This window comes from Delphinapterus leucas, chromosome 8, assembly GCF_059928025.1.
Source record: "Delphinapterus leucas isolate spDelLeu-1000000601 "Yukka" chromosome 8, BTC_Dleu_Yukka2, whole genome shotgun sequence".
Lineage (NCBI taxonomy): Eukaryota > Metazoa > Chordata > Mammalia > Artiodactyla > Monodontidae > Delphinapterus > Delphinapterus leucas.
The window spans coordinates 1,179,186-1,200,238 of NC_143136.1; the positions used below are offsets into that span (position 1 = coordinate 1,179,186).

General features: G+C 65.4%; 1 protein-coding gene across 2 annotated transcripts in view; it reads left to right on the forward strand.

Moving 5' to 3' along the window:
* The first annotated feature begins 777 nt into the window (after window positions 1-777).
* KIF1A (kinesin family member 1A) overlaps window positions 778-21,053 on the forward strand; it is a 69,053-nt gene continuing 48,777 nt past the window's right edge. For both annotated transcript variants that reach the window (XM_022568171.3, XM_022568169.3), the window contains exons 1-13: window positions 778-999; window positions 8,505-8,581; window positions 9,678-9,857; window positions 10,593-10,658; window positions 11,039-11,217; window positions 12,279-12,390; window positions 13,653-13,730; window positions 13,970-14,035; window positions 14,507-14,524; window positions 16,738-16,813; window positions 17,799-17,877; window positions 18,526-18,668; window positions 20,239-20,372. In XM_022568171.3, the coding sequence (XP_022423879.1) occupies window positions 894-999; window positions 8,505-8,581; window positions 9,678-9,857; window positions 10,593-10,658; window positions 11,039-11,217; window positions 12,279-12,390; window positions 13,653-13,730; window positions 13,970-14,035; window positions 14,507-14,524; window positions 16,738-16,813; window positions 17,799-17,877; window positions 18,526-18,668; window positions 20,239-20,372 (1,314 nt within the window). In that variant the 5' untranslated portion in view covers window positions 778-893. The remainder of the gene's footprint in view (window positions 1,000-8,504; window positions 8,582-9,677; window positions 9,858-10,592; window positions 10,659-11,038; window positions 11,218-12,278; window positions 12,391-13,652; window positions 13,731-13,969; window positions 14,036-14,506; window positions 14,525-16,737; window positions 16,814-17,798; window positions 17,878-18,525; window positions 18,669-20,238; window positions 20,373-21,053) is intronic.

The following is a 21,053-nucleotide window of genomic DNA, read 5'->3' on the forward strand; positions in this document are numbered from 1 at the left end:
GCCTCACTCTCCCAGAGGGTAGCCTCTGGCCTCCTGCCTGATGGTGGCATGGGGTGGGGGGGCAGGTCCTGGATGTTCACCGGGTGGGGATGATGGTCTCGGGGTCTTCATTACTCTGCTGGGGCTGCCATAACAAAGTACCACAGACTGAGGGCTTAGACAACAGAAGTGTATTGTCTCACAGTCTGGAGGCTGGAAGTCCCAGATGTGCAGGGTGGTTCCCTCCAAGGCCGTGGGGGAGAACCACTGCCTGCCTCTCTCCTGTCTTTTCGCGGTTTACCCCCAGTCCTTGGCTTGTAGACCTCTGTCTTTGTCTTCACGTGGTACTCTCCCTGTGTGCGTCTCCTTTTATAAGGACGCTGGTCACCCTGGGCAGGGCCCACCTCACTCCAGTGGGACCTCATCTTAACCAGTTACAGTGCCAGGACCCTGTCCCCAAATAAGGTCACGTTCTGAGGTCCCGGGGTTTAGGACTCAGCATGTGAATTTTCAAGGGATACAATTTAACCCATGACATGGCCTGACCCACCCTCTGCTAACTTTCCACAAACACCTGTTTTCGGTCCCACCCAGCCGCTGACCTTCAGAGGCACCTGGAGTCTTTCCGGGTCCCAGAGAGCGAATCGGCTGTTTCTTGTTAGGCTCCAGCTTTCCTAGGCTCCTCTCATCCCGTTGGCGTTCTTTCCTAAAACTCGCGGCATTTCTCACCTGCAGCTGCCCTGCTCCATTCCTCTTCCTGTGGACTGGTTATCTGAGCAGGTGTCACAGCCGGAAACATCTGCGCTGCCCTTGTGGATATTGTTTCTAACTCGCGTCTCCCTTTTTCCCAAGGTGTCTCCTGTGCCCGCTGGGGCTCCCGCCGCCACTAGGAGTGACCCACAAAGGCCGCAGAGATGGCTGGGGCCTCGGTGAAGGTGGCGGTGCGCGTCCGCCCCTTCAATTCCCGAGAAATGAGCCGCGACTCCAAGTGCATCATCCAGATGTCTGGAAGCACCACCAGTGAGTATCGCGGCTGCTGGGCCCTCGGGGCCGCCGTGGCTGCTGGGCCCTCGGGGCTGTGGCTGCTGGGCCCTCGGGGCCGTGGCTGCTGGGCCCTCGGGGTTGCCGTGGCTGCTGGGCCCTCGGGGCCGTTACTGCTGGGCCCTCAGGGCCGCCGTGGCTGCTGGGCCCTCGGGGCCGTGGCTGCTGGGCCCTCGGGGTTGCCGTGGCTGCTGGGCCCTCGGGGCCGTGGCTGCTGGGCCCTCGGGGTCGTGGCTGCTGGGCCCTCAGGGCCGTGGCTGCTGCTCCCTCGGGGCCGTTGCTGCTGGGCCCTCAGGGCCGTGGCTGTTGGGCCCTCGGGGCCGTGGCTGCTGCTCCCTCGGGGCTGTTGCTGCTGGGCCCTCGGGGCCCTGGCTCCCTCCTGGTCCGCCCCGGGTGTCGGTCTCCTGGGACTGCAGTAACGAATGACCACAAACTGGGTGGCTTAAAACAACGGAAATTTATCCTCTCGTGGTTGTGGAGGCCAGAGTTCAAAACCGAGGTGTTGACAGGGCCACACTCCTCTGGAGGAAGATCCTTCCCGCCTCTTGTGGCTTTTCCAGTCGTGGCCGCCAGGTTGGCCTGCGGCCGCATCACCCCAGTCTCTGCTCTGTCATCACGTGGCTTCTTCCCTGCGTGTCTGTGTCTTTGTGTGACCTGATGGCCACTGGACACACCCTCATTTCAACAACTGATTATATCTTCAAAGACCCTGCCTCTCACATTCTGAGGTTCGGGGTAGGCAGGAGTTTTGGCGGGGCCGCTTTTCAACCCAGGGCACAAGGTTCCTGATTTCTTGTCTTGTTTCAGCTGCTTTTTACTTTGTCTGCTCTTCTGTTTTGTTTCTAATTGTAAGTCATCTTAAGCCTTTCTGAGAAGTAGGAGGCCTGGGGTCAACAGGGTGAACAGGGAGTAGGAAGAGACAGAATGGCAATCTCGAGAAGGTCAGAAGGACAGGCATGGCCTCCAGGGCCCCTCTAGTGCGCAGGACCCGGCTGCCGGAGCAGCAGAGAGGACTTAGCCCCGAGCCTCCCCTTTTGCTCTTTCTGGTGCCACAGACTTTGTCCTGAGTTGGGGCATGTTTGCAGAAGAGTGGACAGAGCCCAGAGTGCAGCTCAAGGAGTTCCCAGGAGCACCCCGCTGCTGAGAACCGAGCGATGCCGGCACCCGGAAGCCCCCCTCCCCGGCCCCACCCACCCTTACCCACAGGGGAGCCGGCATCCTTGCTTCTAACACTGTAGGTTAGAGGGCTTGTTTGGGGTCCCCTGGAAGTCAAACCAGTGTTTGGCATCTCCTGCTGGTCAAGAGCCCACCTCCACGCTCGGTGACTTAGAGCAAGAATTCGCCGTCCTCTCCCCCAGCTGTGGGTTTGGCGGGGCTCAGCCGGGAGGTTTGCACTTGGAGCTGCTGCCGTCACTGCACCTGCACCTGAGTAACCCCACCCCTTCTGTTATCTACCAGGTTGGAGGGAGGGGCTGCCCCAGGGGAAGGGCGCTCAGGGCTGATGGCGGCTGCCGCCCTAAGCCTGTTATGGGGCTGAGGCTTCGGGTATGGCTGGGGGTCTCTGCAGGAGGCCCTGGAGCAGGTTGTGGAGGCCCCACTCAGAGCCTATGGGGTTCTGTTGGGCATATCTGGGGGCTCATAGTTACTCTTGTGAGTGGTGCTGCCTCTGCTTGGTCCCTGGAAGCAGAACTGAGGTGAGGATTTGGGTGCCAAGAGCTTATGTGGGAGGTGGTCCCTGGATGCACTGTGGGGGTGCAGAAGCTGCGAACCAGCAGGTGAGCAGGTGGCCACCACGGGAAGCAGGGGCTCAGCTCGCTGGGACCCTCTGAATACAGAGTGCACCTCTGGGGTGTCCTCCCCAGGAAGCTGGAGGTCTTGTTCAGCTGCTGCCCAACGCGGGCGGAGGGTCCGTTCAGGTCCTGGCTTTCTTGTATCTCCAGCCTGGCCCCCTCGAGGCTGGAGAAAGTGCTCAGGAGGTGTGACTCAAGCCTTAAGGTGGGAAGCCAGGGACTGTGACCGCAGGTGGGAGCGTGACCCTGGGTGGGCAGGGGGCATCTGCACGAGGAGCTGATAGGGTTGCGGCCACATCGCTGTTGGGTGACCCAGGACATCAGGAATGGCTGTGAGAATCCCCGTCCATGCTGGGTCAGGCCCCAGCGGCATAGTCGCCACCTTAGACATTAGCTGGGGGTCTCGGCTTGAGGGGCTCACAGGTGACCAAACCCTACGGGAGCCTGTAGAATGGACAGAAAGAACAAAGGATCAGAGGCAGACCCTGTGTCTCCCCTGGAACTTGGGGGCGGTCCAGGACAGGATGGGGCAGGTGTCACAGAAGCAAAGAGCTGGAGATGATGGTGGGCTGCACTCAGGGGAACTTCTAATCCACCTGGGGCCTGAGAGACAGAGAGAGACAGAGATGGAGACAGAGAGAGAGGTAGAGACAGGCAGAGACAGAGAGAGAGAGAGAGAGAGAGAGAGAGAAAGAGAGACAGAGAGAGACAGAGAGACAGAGACAGAGAGAGAGATAGAGACAGAGACAGAGAGAGAGACAGAGATAGAGACAGAGAGAGAGATAGAGACAGACAGAGACAGAGAGAGAGAGAGAGAGAGAGAGAAAGAGAGACAGAGAGAGACAGAGAGACAGAGACAGAGAGAGAGATAGAGACAGAGACAGAGAGAGAGACAGAGATAGAGACAGAGAGAGAGATAGAGACAGACAGACAGAGACAGACAGAGAGAGACAGAGAGAGAGATAGAGAAACAGAGACAGAGATAGAGACAGAGATACAGAGAGAGAGATAGACAGAGAGATAGAGAGAGAGACAGACAGAGGCAGAGAGAGAGATAGAGGGAGACAGAGATAGAGACAGAGACAGAGACAGAGAGAAAGACCAGAGAGAGAGAGAGACAGAGAGAGAAACAGAGATAGAGAGAGAGAGACAGAAAGACAGAGAGAGAGAGAGAGACAGAAAGACAGAGACAGAGAGGATGACAGAGACAGAAAGAGACAGAGACAAAGAGAGACAGAGAGAGACAGACAGACACAGAGAGAGAGGCAGCCCTCAGCACAGGGAAGCCTGCCTGAGGAGTGGCATCGGCGGGCTGGGTGAGCTTCATCCCTGGAGGCCCTGGGCCAGGGGCAGGGCAGGGCAGGCGGCTCCAAAGCCGGCCTGAGGCAGACGCTCACAGGAGCTGGGTTTGGGCAGCAGCTCATGGTCGTCTTGTCAGGGTAGGAGCTGATCTGGCCAGCCCTGTCAGCGGGGGTGGTGACATACTCCTTGAATCTCAAAACGAGGGGCACAGCAGGAGACCCCAGTTCTTGGAACGTGCCACCCGGAATCTCCACTGTGACACAGAAATTAGAACACTTCAAAGTCGGTTTAAATTCTTATCCTGTAATCATGGCCTCGATAACAGCACTCTTCATCTGAAACACAGCGAATCTAGCAATTCTGTGAGCCAACCAAATTGTATGTGATGTGTGCTTCTGTCCCTACAGCGGGGACCCTATTTCCAAATCAGGTCACAGTCTGAGGTTCCAGGAGGACACTGTTCAACCCAGGACAGTGCCTGGAGGGGAGGGACCCGCCCCGCCCAAAACCACAGGGTGATGTCTTCAGGGCCGGGCCCCCAGCCTTCCAACTGGACCCTGGCAAGCTGGGCCCAGTGTGTGCTTTCAGGGAATGGACCACCGTTCTGGAAGGTCCACCGGGACCCTCCTGACCAGCAGCCCCCGTGCGGTCTCAAAACCTAACCCATCCAAGAAGTCGGCCCCATTTGCCATCACTATTCTAGAATGTTCTGGGCTCCAAATACAGTGAGACTGGGCCTGGGAGTCCACAGAAGGGAGCTTGGTTTTGCCAGGAGGTGGTGACGCGGTGCAGGCCTTTCTATTAGAGGAATGGCTCCATACACGTGGTGTCAAAGTAGGGACCCCGGGGGCCAGCAGAGTCCTGGTCAGCAGCCTCGGCCGAGGGTGCTGGGGGCCTGCCGTCACTGGCTGGCCCCAGGCCAAGATGCCCCTGGTACTCCCTGCCTTGAGCTGCCTCTCCCCGGGGGCCACCCGTGAGAGTCGCGACGGGCTCTCCACTTGCAGGGTTAGGGTTAGGGTTAGGGCTGCCTGAGCCCCTCAGGGCTGAGGATGCTCCCACAGCCCAGGCGGGGAAACGAGGCTTGGGGGGGGTCAGGTCAGCACACATCACTGAGCTCCAGCCTGCACCAGGCTCCACTCCTGGCATCGGGCCCCGTGGAGCAGGACAGAGGCTCTCACTGCCCTGGGGGTGACGTTCCAGTGGGGACACGGAGATGGAACTAGACGGGCCGGTGACAAGGGCCACAGATCGCAGTCAGGCAGGCAGTGACGGGCGTGGGGGGCCTTGCCGGGGGCGTGGAGCGTGGGGGCCAAGTCAGGTCAGTGGGAGGAGCCGTCCCATCGTCCGGAGAGCCGTCGCTGAGGGTTCATGAGGACCGGCACGGGCCCCGTGTTGAGAACGTCCCCGAGACTCCTGACACTGAGGTCTCGGTCTCCGTTTTCGCAAGGCCCCTCGCTCTCTCTCTCTCTCTCTCTCTCTCTCTCTCTCTCTCTCTCTCTCACACACACACACACACACACACCCCTGTCTGCCGATTTCCGTGGTGTCACTGCTCTCCCCACAGACAGGTGCAAGCTACCCAGGGTTTAACCACAGACCCGTGGAATTCCGCAGAGCTGGGCCACGGCTCCCGGAAGGGCGGGCGCCGCACGCGGCTGTGGGGTTTCAGGCTCTGAGGACACGGCTTCCCTTGCTTAGCTGCTCCCGCCCCCCGTTCCAGCTGGGCCCTCACAGCTGTCGCCTTTGTCCCTCTGTGCTCCTGCAGCAGGGGCAGAGGGCACGGAGCCCCCCGATCAACAGCCCGCGGTCCCGTACCCCTCCTCAAACCCACGGGAGGAAGCGACCCGAGAGCTGCCTGGGAAGCCCCTCGCCACCAAATCGCCTCAGTGCCGGCAGGGGGCTGCCCGTCCAGGCCTAGTCCAAGCAGGTCACCCTGGTGAGGGCTCCCAGGCGTCGGTGGAGAGCAGGCCTGGGGTGGAACCTGGGGAGTGCCATCCCCTCTGGAGCGCAGAACCCCATCTGTGATCACGGAGACACCACAGGACCCCCGCAGGACACCTGCGGGTCAGGACCAGGGCAGGGGTCAGAGCCACACCAGGGGACCCCGCCCAAGGGGGAGGGGGCAGGTGACAGCAGTTCCCGCAGGCCAGAGCAGCTCTGCCTGGTGGTCCCCACTGCGGGCTCTCCTCGTGGCCCACTCTGCGTTCACTGACCCTCACAGCCGGCTGTCCCCTGCCCACCCAGCGTTCCTTGAGCACATCCGTGCCCCATCCCTGGTGGAGGGGTCGTCAGGGAGCTCCCGGTCCACACAGGGTATACAGCAGACTCCCCGGCACCAGGACACAGTCAGAGCAAGGTCAGCGGGGGGGCAGGTGTCGCAGCCTGCGAGCAGGAGTGGTTGGGTGGGGTGGGTGGAGGTGGGGCACTGGTGGGCATCATCGGGGGCCCTGCCCAGGCTGCCTGCGCTCCGGAGACGCCGTGACTGTCGTTCCCATGGCGCCGGCATTAACGTGCTCGGGTTCTGGCGGCCGCATCCCCAGGTCCCGCAGGAGTTGAAACCGGGATGGCGAGGTCTCCTCTCAGCCTCACTCCTGGAGCCAGCATGGACGTGACCCCCTCTCGGCTCCAAAGAAAGGGCTGTGATGGTCAGTCACCTGCTCCCTCCTGCCGGCCTCCCGAGGGTGCCGGGTCATCTCTCAGAACCCATAAGCCTGGGGTCTGGGACCCAGAGCCAGTTAGCTCCTGCCCGCCAAGCCGTGGCCCGGGGCAGCTGCCGAGTGGGGTGAGGCTGGTGGGAGTCCCAGCGTCCCAGGGCTCTGGAGCAGAGCACCGTGGACACGACGGCTTAGATGGCAGCTCCTGAGGCTGTTAAGTCCCCGACCAGGGTGTCACCGGGTTGGTGCCTTCTGGGGTCCAGAGGGAGAATCCATTCCCTGCCTCTCCAGCCCCTAGTGGTTTTCTGGCAATGCCGGCATCCTCTGGCTTGTAGAAGCACCATCCCAGTCTCCCCCTCCCCCTTCACATGGCCTCCACGCTACGTGTGAGTCTGTGTCAAATTTCCCCTTTCATGAGACACCAGTCATGTTGGATTAGGGCCCACCTGACTCCAGTATAACCTCATCCTTACCAGTTACGTCTGCAAGTATGTAAATAAGGTCACATTCTGAGGTCCTGGGGGTTAGGACTCAACATGTGAATTTTGAGGGATAGAATTCAACCTGCAACAGGGCCAGGGCTTGTTCCCTTGGTGTGAGTTACAGGTCACCCTGGACACGTGCTGGTGGGGAAGGGGGGGGCGGGTCCTGGAGTCCAGAGAGGCGAGGCCCCCAGCCCACTGCAGCTGAGGAAAGCCAATCCATGGGGTTGGCAGACACGTCTTTCATCTCCAAGTAGGTGGGGGGAATGTGGCCCTCAGATGGGATGATGTGGAGCCGTGGCCTGGAGCCCTCTCCCACCGGGACAGCCCAAGTTCCTGGTGGAGGTGAAAACCCCCGGCCAGGTGGGACTTCGGGGGTCCTCGGGGTCCTCTATCAACACAGACATCGGGGGTTCAGACAGCGTCCCAGAGGGCAGCTTGGCGGGCGCGGGAGCCGCAGCCCCTTCTGCCCAGCTACCGAAGACTCACCACCCGCTGGGCCCGGGCCTCGGGGAGCCGAGACCTGTCCAGGGCCTGGGGAACATGGGATGCCTCAGCCCTGCCTGGGGGGCTCCCGGGGCGCCCAGCAGGCCCGGCGGTGTGTGCCGGTGGCATTGCTCCTCCTTTGATGAACCGACGTTTTGTGAGCACCGCCTCCTGCCAGCCCAGGTGCAGCTGCTGGAGGAGGGGGACGGGTTGGGGAGGACCTAAGCAGAGGACAGTCCCACAGCCCCTGAGAGAAACCTGGACGGGACCTGCAGGCTCCCCGGCAGGAGGAGGGATACGTGTGGTGTCCCTGCGGGGGGACAGCCAGCACGCCCCCGACACGGATGAGCACGCGGGCATGATGGGGCCCCAAAGCAGCAGGGACGCGGCTGTGACTGTGCCGCACCTCCTAGCGCTTGCATGCAGAGCAGACAAGACAGACCTGGGCTGGGGGGCGAGCGGGATGTGGACCCGAGAGGTGGGATGGGCCGGGGCTCGAGGTCTGACCCAGTGCCTGCGCCAAGGGACTGTTCTGGGCTGCCTTGGCGGGGTGGGGGGGCAGGTCAGACAGAGCAGGGGGCAGAGATGGCTGGTCTGCCTGGAAACAGGGCCCTTGTCGCTGCCCATTGGCAGGGGGGCTGGCTTTGTTGGGGCCAAGGCCTCTGAGGACCCCGCCTCCCTGCCCTGGGGTCCCTCTCGGGCGGGCGCATCCAGGGTCAGCCTGTCCCTGCAGCACAGCGCTGAGCACCATGCCTGTCCCCTCCCCGCAGCCATCGTTAACCCCAAACAGCCCAAGGAGATGCCCAAGAGCTTCAGCTTCGACTATTCCTACTGGTCACACACTTCGGTAAGCCCAGGGCTGGGGTTCCAGAGGGGTGGGCTGCTGCCGTGTGGGTGCCAGCTCAGCCCTGCTCGCTGTGCGGCCCTCAGCCAACGCCTTGACCTCTCTGCGCCAATGGGGCGAGGGGCCACCCTGCTCCTCTGCAGGGCCGATTGGGAGGTGGGGGCACAGGTGTGAGGCCTGTGGGGAGGGGCCTGCTTTCCTGAGTCGCCTTGTGTGTGGAAGGTCACCTTGAGCTGTGACACACACTGCCCAGCTGCGGCAGGGACCAAGGGGCCATCAGCCCACTGTGGGCAGTTTCCCAGGGTCCTAGCCGTACAACCGTTTGCCTGCCAGCCTCTCCTCTTCCCCAGACACCCCAAGCTCGGTTTCCGAAGCTGAAGCTGCCCACCTGGCGCCAGCCCCTGCACGCCCTCCCCCGCCCCCTGGAGCCTGGGAGACCCCCGGACTTTGCGCCTCCACATCCCCCATCTGGTCTACACCAGTCCTCCCATCCCCCAGCCTCCTGAATCCGAGAAGGTGTCCAGGCCCCCTGCCCCAGGGCCAGGGCCCACCTTGGGTCACACCTTGAGTGCCTGGTCCCGGGACGGCCCCAGGGCTCCCCATTTCACCTTCCCCATCCAGCCCCTCCCCTCACGTCGTCAGGGTAACCCTGGGCCTGCCTGAAGTGACCGCTGTCTTCAGGACAGCGTCCAGGGGTGATAGCCAGGACCATGGACTCCTTGGGCCCCTGCCCTGCTGCCTCTCCAGCCCCACCTCGTCACCCCCACGGCTGCTACCTTGAGCACCACGTCACGTACCCCCGCCTCTGGGCCTTTGCACATGCTCTTCCCACTACTAAAATGCCCTTCCACTCTGTCTGGCCCTAGACTGGCTGGCTCCTCCCACCCTTCCCTCTGGAAGCTGCCTCCCAGGCAGGATTATTTCCCCTCTCCGGGTCTCCTGTGAGTGGATGGGCCGGGCAGGCGTCCCTCCCCACGGTGCTGTGGCCCTGGCGCCTGGAGGCCCTGGGTGCGACGCAGGCTCTCAGTGAACATCGTGGGCCGAGAGCCCAGCACGGCAGGCCCAGCCTCCTGCAGCTGCTACCCTCCTTGTCCTGCAGCCAGAAGACATGAACTACGCCTCGCAGAAGCAGGTGTACCGCGACATCGGCGAGGAGATGCTGCAGCATGCCTTCGAGGGCTACAACGTCTGCATCTTCGCCTACGGGCAGACCGGGGCCGGCAAGTCCTACACCATGATGGGCAAGCAGGAGAAGGACCAGCAGGGCATCATCCCGCAGGCACGCGGGGGTGGGGGGCGGTGAGGGGGACCAACAGGGCATCATCCCACAGGCACGCGGGGGGCGGGGGGACCCGGTGAGGGCAGGACAGGCAGGCGAGCACAAGCTGAGACCCGGGAGAGCAGGGGGCCGGGAGGGAAGGTAAAGCATGGGGGTGGTGGGGAGGGCAGGGCAGGAGGGGCAGCGTGGGGCAGACGGGCTGTGAAGGGGCTAGAGACCCAGATCTGAGGGCGGGGAGCTGCGGGAGGGCCCCAGGCCCGGGCAGTGCCCACCATGGTCACACCCATAAGACAGGGAGGCTGGGGCAGCCGCTGGTAGGGGCCGACCCTCCCTGGGAGGGCTGTGAGGGCTGGTGGTCCCGGCAGGGAGAGGCCCGGGACAAGGGGACGCCCACGGGGTGGGTCTCTGAACCTGAGCTGGTCAGTACTTGACCTGGTCAGGGCAGGGGAGAGTGCTGGGTGGCCTGTCGCATGGCAGACCCTCCACCTCATGCAGGCAAGGATGGTGCAAGGAACAGGAGAGGATCAGACATCAGCTGGGGGGCCCCCGAGTTAGCAGAAGACAGTGACTCCTTGGCTACAGGCCGTCTCAGTGCCTTTAAGGTGGAGCGGGAGGGTGCGGGAGGGGCCCGGGAGAGCAGAGTCCAGCCTGGGTCGCAGGAGCCACAGCACCTCGAGGGGTGAGGCTCTGGGCACAGCCCAGCCTCACGTCTGATGGTGTGCTCTGTCCCTGCAGCTCTGTGAGGACCTCTTCTCCCGAATCAACGACACCACCAATGACAACATGTCCTACTCCGTGGAGGTAGGGCTCTCCGTCACCTGTCCCTCGGAACGTGGCTTTACTGACTTAAAGCCAGTGCCCGCCACCGGTCTGTGCCCTTAGCTTGTCATTCACGCGTGCATGTGGCCAACGTGCCAGCCCACGCCGGGCACAGGAGCGAAGGGCTGTGTCTGCTCTGCGGTGTCTGTTGAGCAGCTGCTCCGAGCTGCGTGGCCCGGGCTGAGCCATAGCCCGGGTGGCCCCGGTGTGACCGCGTTGGGTGAGCCCCCGGCATGGCTGTGTGTGGGGAGGGCCAGGCAGGGGGTGGGCTGACACCCCCACTGACATGTTCGTGCGGGGTCCTGGCCGCACCGTGTGCTCCCCCCACCTCAGACGTCCCTGATGTCATCGCTGCCCCGCAGGTCAGCTACATGGAGATCTACTGCGAGCGTGTCCGTGACCTCCTGAACCCCAAGAACAAGGGCAACCTGCGCGTGAGGGAGCACCCGCTGCTGGGGCCCTACGTGGAGGACCTGTCCAAGCTGGCTGTCACCTCCTACAATGACATCCAGGACCTCATGGACTCAGGGAACAAGGCCCGGTGTGTGCGGGGTGACGCGCCCACCCTCCCTGCCCTCCCCCTCCCACTCGCGCAACTCCGAGTCTCTCTGAGGAACACCTGTCCTTGGGGTGCCTGTTGGTATCCCCATGGGGTCTGTCTAGCGGCCCCCATGGAGGTGTGGGCCTTGTGGGCCTAAGGACATCAAGGGCACATGCCAGCCCATGGGGGCCTCCAGCTCCCCCAGGAAGGGGACGCTGTCGCCTACACAGGGTCTGCTCCTCGTGGGGGGTCAGGCTGTGCGCCCTGGGGGGCGGTGGCTGCCCTGGGTGGGGCCAGGCTGTGAGGACCAGCCCTGCCTGCTTGGAGGGCAGATGGCCCTCTGGACAGGGGCGTGTGGGGAGGGTCGGCCACAAGGTGCTGCTGGCCACGAGATATTGGTCTCCGTGACCACGCTGCCCTGGGCCTCCCAGCCTAGGAGGGTCTGCCCTGGTTGTCGTGGCAACAGTCCCCCTGCCTTCTGCCACGCGGGGACTCCCGGGAGGGTGAGGATCCCTGGCCAGTGGCCTACCCTGCACTCAGTAGGGGTCCCCGGGGGCTCTTCCACCTCTGTGGAGGCAGCTGTCGGGCAGCGAGCCCAGCCTGGGGGCTTCCCTGGGGGCTCTGCACGGCAGCGACATCGGGACCAACCACTGGCCTCCGCTTGGCAGCCTCGGGCCTTCTCCCCCAAGGCCGTGCTGGCCCTCCCTGGATTGGCCGGTGTGGATGGACAGTAGAGCCCCCTTTCCCTTCTGGGGGCCTTTCCACGTCACAGCCTGCAGGCCACCGCCCAGGGGGCTCTGCTCAGCCCCTGGAAGCAGGGCATCCCCAGTCACGGGGCCCCGAGTGCCAGGCTCGAGTTGGGGGCCGAAGGAGCCACACCGGATGCAGTGGGGCAGGCAGTGTGGGCCCTGCCCGAGCTCTACAGGAGGCACGGTCACCACCAGGCCGGGCAGGGCCGGGGAGCTGACGTCTAGTGACTGGTCAAGCGGGCCGGCAGCACCAGCGGCCCACACGCCCGACCACGGGACACTGGGTGACAGTGTGTGGCTTCCGTTCCCCAGGACCGTGGCGGCCACGAACATGAACGAGACCAGCAGCCGCTCCCACGCCGTCTTCAACATCATCTTCACGCAGAAGCGCCACGATGCAGAGACCAACATCACCACAGAGAAAGTGAGTTCAGCCTCGGCGGGCGGGGCCCCGGGCCGGGCAGGCGGGTGAGGAGGCCAAGCCGGATGCTGGCCCGTGAGGCCTGGGCGCGGGCCATTCCCTGCCCAGCCCGGGCCTCGGTGAGGGGCTGGCCAGGCCTGCGAGGCCATCTCTTCTTGGTGTTTGGCGCCACGTGGCTGGGGAAGGGAGTGAGTGGAGGGGCCGTGGACCCTGGAACAGCCTCCTGCCAGGCGGTTATGGTGGAGACTGTAGGCCCGAGGAGGGACGTCTCCAGGGCAGCCCCACTGGCCGGAGACGCCTCGGGGGCCCTTGGAGGGCGGTGTCGAAGGCCGCAGGTTGTGAGTGCCCGTCACAGGCTGGCCGTGGGCCCTGGTGCAGGCTGGGGGTGCCCCTCACCCCGTGGGCACCGGCATCTGTGAGCACAAAGGAGAGGCTGTGCTGAGCGGCCCTGCCCACTGCCCCCGCCCCAGATGCCTTTCCCATGAGCCTTGGCCTTGTCAGTGGACCCAGGCAGGGGCCTCGTCTCCTGGGGCCTTTATCCAGACACGCTGACTGTGGGCGCTGCAGGGGCAGTAGGGCGGGCGCCCTCCGTGGCTCTGACCCTAAGCATCTCGATTTCTCTGACTGGGCACCCTGCCAGCCAGGCCCTGCCCCCGGGGGCAGCACCCTGGGGTCCGCAGAGTGGCTGGGGGGAGCTCGGGGTGCTCGGTCCCCAATGAGGCCGGGTCACCCCGGCCTGGCGCCGTCCTCCCGGGGGCCTGGCTGCGGGCTGCCGGCAGCTCCCACCCCTCGGGCTCAGGGCGGCTGGCAGGCCCACCAGGCGACTCCTGCCCGCAGCCCTGGGCTTCCCCGGGTGCATGTGGCTGCCCAGCCCGGGCTGGGCGAGTGCTGGGGAGGGGGCCCCTGCCCAGTGCCCGGGTGGCTCCGGGGGCAGCGGGCAGTGGGGGAAGGGGCTCCCGGAGCCAGGTTCAAATCCCACCACACGGTGAGCCTGGTCTGTGGAACGGGTGATAGCGACAGTGACGTGCAGGTGACGAGCGGCCAGCAGGCAGGGAACAGCTGGGTGCCAGGTGCCAGGGGCAGAGGCCGTGCAGCCTCCCAGGGAAGGTGGCCTCCTCCTCAGAGGAGCTGAGAGCAGGGCCGCTGTGCTCCGCAGGGTTGGGCGCTCCGGCCCCAGGGAGGGGGGACGCTGCAGGCCGCACCCAGGGGAGGCGGGGGCCCACACAGCGTCACAGCTTCTGCGTGTGACACACGTGTCCCCGCAGGTGAGCAAAGTCAGCCTGGTGGACCTGGCCGGGAGCGAGCGGGCCGACTCCACGGGGGCCAAGGGCACGCGCCTCAAGGTAGGGCCGCCCCCACCAGGGTCCCCACCGACTTGCCGGCGGGGCCTGACGCCCAGTGGCTGCAGGGCCAGGGGGTGGCGGGGGAGGCGGGCCGGCCTCGGGTGGGCGCCCCCTTTGCCCCTGCTCTCGTGGGACGGGGAAGCGGGGAGGGTCAACGGTGCAGGGCTGGGCGCTGGGTCTCCATCAGGGAGCGAAGGGCCTGAGGCCTCCTGACGCCCGGCCTCATCTTCCCTACGCAGGAGGGAGCCAACATCAACAAGTCCCTGACCACCCTGGGCAAGGTCATCTCCGCGCTGGCCGAGATGGTGAGCGGGCTCCAAGTGCTGCGATCAGGTGGCCTCGGGGGTGGGGGGACAGCGGGCGCCTCCGTCCTGCCCTGCTGGGGAGATGCCGGGAGCGGCCACCTGTCCCTGCTGTGGGGCCAGGTTCACGGAAAAGCCCAGAGGCTTGGAGGTGAGGGGGGTCCCCGGGTTGGAGATGGAGCCACGACCCTGTCACTCTCCCGAGCCTCAGTTGTCCCACCTGTGAAATGGGGATGTGCCACCTCCCCACAGGCCCCTGGGGGTGGCCTTGGGCTGCGGGCGGGGCAGTGACCTTGGGTGGCCCCCCGGGCTGTCAGGGGGAGCCGGGACCCTCGGGCTGAGGGGCTGGGCCTGGTGGGCGGTGGAGGGGAGGCAGTGTGGTGAGGGGGGCTTGGGCTGTGCTTGGGTTCCTCCCACCGCTTTGCCCCTGGGCCCAGCGTGCTCCGTCCTCAGACTCTGTCTTTGCCTCTGCAGGACTCTGGGCCCAACAAGGTAAGCATCTTCGTTCCTCGCTTCTCGGGGAGTGGGGGGGTCTCAGCCCTCTCGGGCAGGTGGGGGGGTGCCTGAGAAGCAGAGCAGCCGCGGGACACACCAGCCCCATCAGAGCTGGGCCGGTGCCGGTGCGGGGAGAGCAGCGCCGCGGGGGTGGATGAGCGATGGCGGGAAATGAGATCATGGTGAACGAACGGCGACGAGCTTCACGAAGGACAGAACGGGGCTGTGAGGGTGACCCTGAGCAGGAGGGTGGCCTCTCGTCCGCGTGGCTGGGGGGCCGGGGGCGTCGTGGGGGAGGTGGCTCTGGGGCTGGGGCCTGGGGGCTGAGGAGCACCCAGGGGCGCTCACCCTGCAGCTGGGAAGCCCGCCGAGCGCGTGACGTGCTCAGGTGGGAAGAGCCTGGTTTGTGTGAGGAGCGGTGGGAGGAAGCACGTGCGGTGGCGGGGGTCCCAGGAGCGCTGTGAGGGGCTCCGTGAGGAGCGGAGAGAGCGCGCGGACCGCGACACCGGGCGAGGCTGTGAGAGGAGCGTGAGAAGCTTCGGGGGCAAATGCGAAGGACCCGTGTGATGGGCTGTGTGACAATTGTAGGCAAGCGTGGCCCGTGTTGGGGGAAGTGAGCGGGTAGCTCTGTGAGGAGGCGGAGGGACTCCGGGCGCTGCGAGGAGCTGCGTGAAGGCTGAAGGGCCGCGTGTGACAGGCGCGGGCACTGTGTGCGGGAGCTGAGGAACTGGCAGGAACTGTGTGCCGAGCTGGGCTGCAAGCGTGATGCTCTGCGCGGGGACTCTGTGAGGAGGCGAGTGAAGCTGCAGCACAGCGGGAACTGTGAGGGGCTCCGTGAGGAGCTGCGAGAGGAGCTAGGTGTGGACCCGCTGTGTGAGGAGATACGTGAGGAGGTGTGAGGCCTTGCGTGTGGCGGTGAGAGAGCCGTGAGGAACCTGGGCTGTGAGGAACAGCGTGGGGTGGGACCAGGACCAGTGCAAGGACCTGGGAGGGGGCCTGTGCAAGAAGGTGTGAGGAGCGTGTGGGAACGTGTGCAACGGCCAGCAGAATCGTTAGGAAGCGTGCGGATTCGGGGGAACTGTGGAAACGGGAGAGGAAGTGTGGGAGGTGGTGTGAGGACCTGTGAGGGACATGCGTGTGGAATTGTGTGGGGACGCGTGAGAAGACGTGTGGAAGTGCGTGAGGGAACCTGTGGGAGCTCTGAGAAGCTCTGAGTGGAACTGGGAGGCACTGTGTGCTGAAGTGTGTGAGGAGCTGGGTGTGACTGTGAGAGACTGTGGAGGTGTGAGAGGAAGTGTGAGGGACTGTGTAGAGCTGTGAGGAACTGTGTAAGAAACTCTGTGAGGAGCCGTGTGAGGGAACAAGGAAGGGACTGTGAGGGGCTGCGATGGAGACTTTGCAGGAACAGAGCGAGACCAGTTTGGGGGCTCAGCGCCTGGAGCCGGGAGCGTGGGGGCCCGTGGGCGATGAGGCCAGAGGGCCGGGCCTGACCCGCTCCCCAGCGTCACCAGGAAGCAGCTGACTGTGATCTAGCGGAAGCGGCCATGGGTTGGCCGCAGGCTCCCCTCGGGGATGATGCGTCTGCGCCCTGAGGAGCGCCCTCGCGGGGCCCTGGCGGCCGCTGCGGCTGCCGAGCAGACGCTCCTGAAGCAAAAACGTGTGCAAGCGAGGGAGGCGGGGAGGTCCCTGTGCCACGCTCAGTGGCGCCCGGGGGAGCCTCGTCCTGACGGGGGTAGCGGGTGCCGAGGGGGACCAGGTTGTTGGGGCTTCGGAGCCGCTTAGGCGGGCCGGGCCGGGCCTGGCGCAGGCGGCGGCGGCTTCACGTGCACGGGGAGGGGGCCCCGCAGGGCTTCCTGCAGGCGAGGGGCCTCTTGCCCTCAGTCAGCAGAGCTGCTGGCGGTGCTTGTGGGGCGATGGGCTCGCGCTGGTCCTTCTGACGGCGCGGAAAGGAAGCACTGGCCCTGGCCACTGGCGTCAGCCCGCCCGGGCTCGGCCGGCCGTGTGGGCCAGACACACCGTGGCGACGGAGGAGGGGCGAGGCCAGGAACGTGCTAGCAAGTCCCTGATTGCAGCCCGAGCGGAGGCCCTGGGAGCAGGCCCCGCCCTGAGCCCCAGGCCGCCCGGACCTCGGGGACACACCTGTGCTTGAGCCCCTCTTCCCTCCCGCTGCGGCGGGCTCGGGGCTGACCTTGGACGCTCCTCTCCTGCAGAACAAGAAAAAGAAGAAGACGGACTTCATTCCCTACAGAGATTCGGTGCTGACCTGGCTTCTCCGGGAAAACCTGGGTGAGGACTCGCCCGACCCGGACCTGACACCCGGCCCGGCCGCCGCCGTCCTCCCCGGCCTGGGCGGGTGCCCATCCTTTCCGGGCTGTGCAGCGAGCCCGGGGGCCCGGGCCAGTGGTCAGCAGTAGGTTAACGACGCAAGGCCCGGGGACCCGGTTGGCCCTCGGGGCTGCAGCCACTGTGTCAGCGCTCCTGGCTCAGGGCTGTGACGCCCAGACCAAGGACCCACCCTCTGGGCCTCGGTGATTCTGGGGAGCCCCGGCTGGCTGACCCTGCACCCCAGAGCCAGCCTAGCTGGTCCACGGCTCGGGCCAGCGTCGGGTGCAGTGTCCGGCCTCCCGGTGGAAGAGAGGGCAGATGGGAGACCCCGGGGGCAGGTGGACCCCCCAAGAGAGGACGCGAGAGTCACAGGAATGAGTGTCCCTTCACCTGAGACGCGGCCTGGACGGAGGCCTCTCCCCCAGGGCCACACCCAGGTCCCGCCCCAGGGTGGGTGGGGAGGCCCTTCACAGCATGGCACCCCGAGCCCTTCGCGGCATCGCCTCGCAGTCTGCTGGAGGCCACACCCTGGGGATGTGGTCCCCGGGACACAGGTCCCTGTGGGTCCGTGCGTTTCCTGATGCCGGGATCCGTGTGACCCGAGTTGGGAATCCGACATGAAACATTAAGAAACATATTCCAAATAAGAAGGATAAAAGCGAAACGTTTATGGAGCAGAAACAGTTCTTATAGTAAACGCCATAAAACTCTCCACAACTTTTCTCTTTATTATGGGGAGGGGGAGGCCTGTTGGTTGTAATGTGACCCCAAATGTCAGAAAAGCATGGTTTTATGTAGACGAAAAGTGAGCAAGGTGCCTGGCGCGGTGAGGGAGGCCGGCCGCCTGCTGTCTGCTCACCTCCCAGCTACACCTGTGCGGGGGGAGGGCAGGGGGCGCAGCAGTGGGGCTGACCCTCCTCTGGGACCACCTGCTCTCCTCCCACAGGTGGGAACTCGCGGACAGCGATGGTGGCGGCGCTGAGCCCCGCAGACATCAACTACGATGAGACGCTGAGTACCCTGAGGTGTGTCCGCGGGGCGTGGACCCTCCCTGTCCCCCACCAGCCGGCTTGGGCGGGAGTGGATCCTCCAGGTGCCTCCTTGCAGGGCCGGCTCACCTGGAATTCTTGAGGCTCCAAATGGCTGGCAGGGCGCCTGGCGCTTCTCGGGCCCCATTCCATTTCCCACCGCGTGTGGCCTCGAGTGCCTCAGGGCCCTGCCATCTGACCAGGAGAGCTGGGCTTGCGGGCTGAGCGGTTCGCCCCCACCCATGGTCCACAGAGCCACCGGGGTTTTTAACGAGCCACGGGGGGGCAGGCACATCTGAAGGTCCCTCTGGCCAGGGGCCGTCCCGGGCTGCGGGAAGCAGCTTGGCGGCCTGGCTTGGCGCTCTGGCCTCTTGGCTGCCACCGCGAAGGGCTGGAGTGCAGGTTAGATTCGCACCATCCACCTGGGACCACAAGTCCAAATGCGGAGGCCTCGCCTTGCGGAGAAATTTCCACCCCGTCCCTTCCCCTCCCGGGGCCTCGGTTTCCCCAAGTGGCAAGCCCCCCTGTAGGTCAGTGGCCCTGGTGACTCCCTGTCGGAGATGCCCCTGCAGTTGGGCGCAGGCGGGGCTCCGGGTGCCCTTGGCCGCCGTGCAGCACAGCCCCCAGCCCCCCTCTGCCGCCCAGGTACGCGGACCGGGCCAAGCAGATCCGCTGTAACGCCGTCATCAACGAGGACCCCAACAACAAGCTGATCCGCGAGCTGAAGGATGAGGTGACGCGGCTGCGGGACCTGCTGTACGCCCAGGGTCTCGGTGACATCGCCGACAGTGAGTGTCTGTGCCCACCCGTCCTGGGCAGGGCAGCGGGGCTGTGGGGCTGGGGCAGGTCCCGCTGCCCTCGCGGCCCCTCTGGCCCGAGGCCCAGGCTCTGCTCCCGGCTCCAGGCGGAGCCACCGCTGGGTGGGGGGCCGGGGTTCTGGACTGGGCCTGGTTTGGGTTTGCCGCTGGCCCAAGCAGGCCAGTGACGGTCTCCCCGGAAGCCACAGCGGCCGGCCGCGGTGCCGGGGTTGTCCCCCCGTCCCGCTGAAGACCACCTCCACCCTACCTGATGCCCGGCCTGCGACGGCGCCCTCTGGAGACAAACCTGTTCTTCTGTTTCTGTCTCTCCCCCTCGCCTCCCCCCCTTAGCCAACACTGTGCCCGGAGGACCCAAATGTGTGTATCCCCTCCGCTGCTCTCTGCGCATCCCTGCTTCGGCCCAGCCCCGCGGGGCCTAGGGCAGCACGGTGGGGGGGCGGGGCGCACCCACCCCTCCTTGGCCTTCCCCCCCTGGGGGCTGGGGGACCTGAGCCCTCTCTCTCACGGCACCCTGCGAGCCGTGATCCTGGTTCACCCTCGCGTCTGCTGGGAAATTGAGGCAACCGGGAGGCGCGGGGCAGCCAAGGCCTCCTCAGGCTGAGTGCGGCTGAGGTCAGGCTCTCTGCCCGCTGTGCTCATAGAGGCCTGAATGTCAGCACAGAGGCTGGGACAGCTCACAGGGCCGGGCCCATCCCCGACTCCTGGCTCCGGCCCCCCTCTGACCCCACCCACCCCGAGGCCCCTTCCCCTGGAAACGCCAGGAGTGTGAATGCGGCCAGGTCCTCCCAGCCTGCGTCTCCTGCCGGCTGTGGGCCCGGCTCCCCGGGCAGGGGCACGTGCTGGGGCCTCCCCACCCCAGGGGCCACAGGGCGCCCTCAGTTTCCCCAGTGCCCGTGCTGTCCTACGTCTGCCGCTGCTCTGCTGTGTGTCTGCTTCTGCCAGGAGGGGCCTGGGCGCCTCCCGCCCCAGGGGCTGCGGCAGCCCCAACTCCCGGGCCTCGGGGAGCGGGGGGGGGTGCCCAGAGCAGCTTCTTGGGGTGGAGGAGCGTGGGCTCCCTCGGAGGTCCCACAGTCCACGGCTCGGCCAGGCCGCTCGGGGTGCGTGGCGGGCTGGTGGGTGGCGGCGCGGGGGGCAGAGAGGATGAGGATGGGAGTCAGGGCCTGGGTGCAGGGCGGCCGCTGGGCAGTGGCAGCAAAGGGCGGTCGGCAGGGGGTCAGGAGGGCAGGGACGCCGGTGGCCCGCAGGCTCGGCATGTGTGCGGGGGGAGCAGAGGCCCTGGGCAGGGATGCCGAGGGACCTGGTGGCGCAGCCGCACCGTGGCAGGGGCAGCATTGCATGTGCTCGTGCGGGTGCCCAGCTCCTGGTCCCTGCTTGCTACCTTCTCTTCACCTGCCTCTTGCTTTTTCCCAACTTAGTCTTTCTTTTCTCTCCTCCCGTCTGTCTGCCCCGCTTCCTCCCGTAGACGTGTCCGACCTTGAGAACAGTAACTGTAACCGTGGCGGGGTGGAGCTGAGTGCAGTCCCTGACAATCTCTCCACAGTGACCAACGCCCTGGTGGGTGTGAGCCCGTCGTCCTCGCTCTCGGCCCTGTCCAGCCGTGCCGCCTCTGTGTCCAGCCTGCACGAGCGCATCTTGTTTGCCCCAGGCAGTGAAGAGGCCATAGAAAGGCTGAAGGTGAGGCAGGGCCGGGCTCGGACCTGGTGGGCGCTAGGCCAAGACCCCTCCTCTTGGATGGTCGCAGGCGGAGGGGCTTGGTCAGAGGCGAAGTGAGCCATGCAGGGGGGCGCGGGGTGAGTCTCGGCCCCCGACCCCAAGCACCCCGTCCAGGGGGTCGGTGCACCCTGTCCAGGACCGTGGGGCCCGTCTGCTGATTGGGGCGGGGGTCCTATGGCCTCTGCACCCTCCCTCCCGGGTTTCCGTGCTTATACCTGCTCCTGCATGGTCTTCACCCTCCCGGCCTGGCCACGGCGGCCTGCGTTTAGGGTTAGGGTTACTGGCTTCCTTCAGCGAGTGGGTACAAGGTGCCGGGTGTGAGCGGCGGACGGCGAGCCCAGACGGAGGGGACAACGGCACAGGCGCCAGACCCGGGCTGATGAGGGGGTGGGCTGTGCGGCCACCCTGGGGCGTAGGGCCCACCTGAGGTGTGGGAGGCGTCCACCCGGGATGGACCTGGGGTACAGAGGCCCACTGGAATGTGGGGGCTGGGAAGGAAACGGGGAGGCAGTGCTGATGTGGGAAGTGTCGTCCGTCTCACCCGTGGTCCAGGGGCATCCGAGCCTCAAAACCGGTGTCAGCGTCTCCCTGCGTGTTTGTTTCTCCCTCTGGGTTTATTCTGCCTTTCTCTCTGTTCTCTGT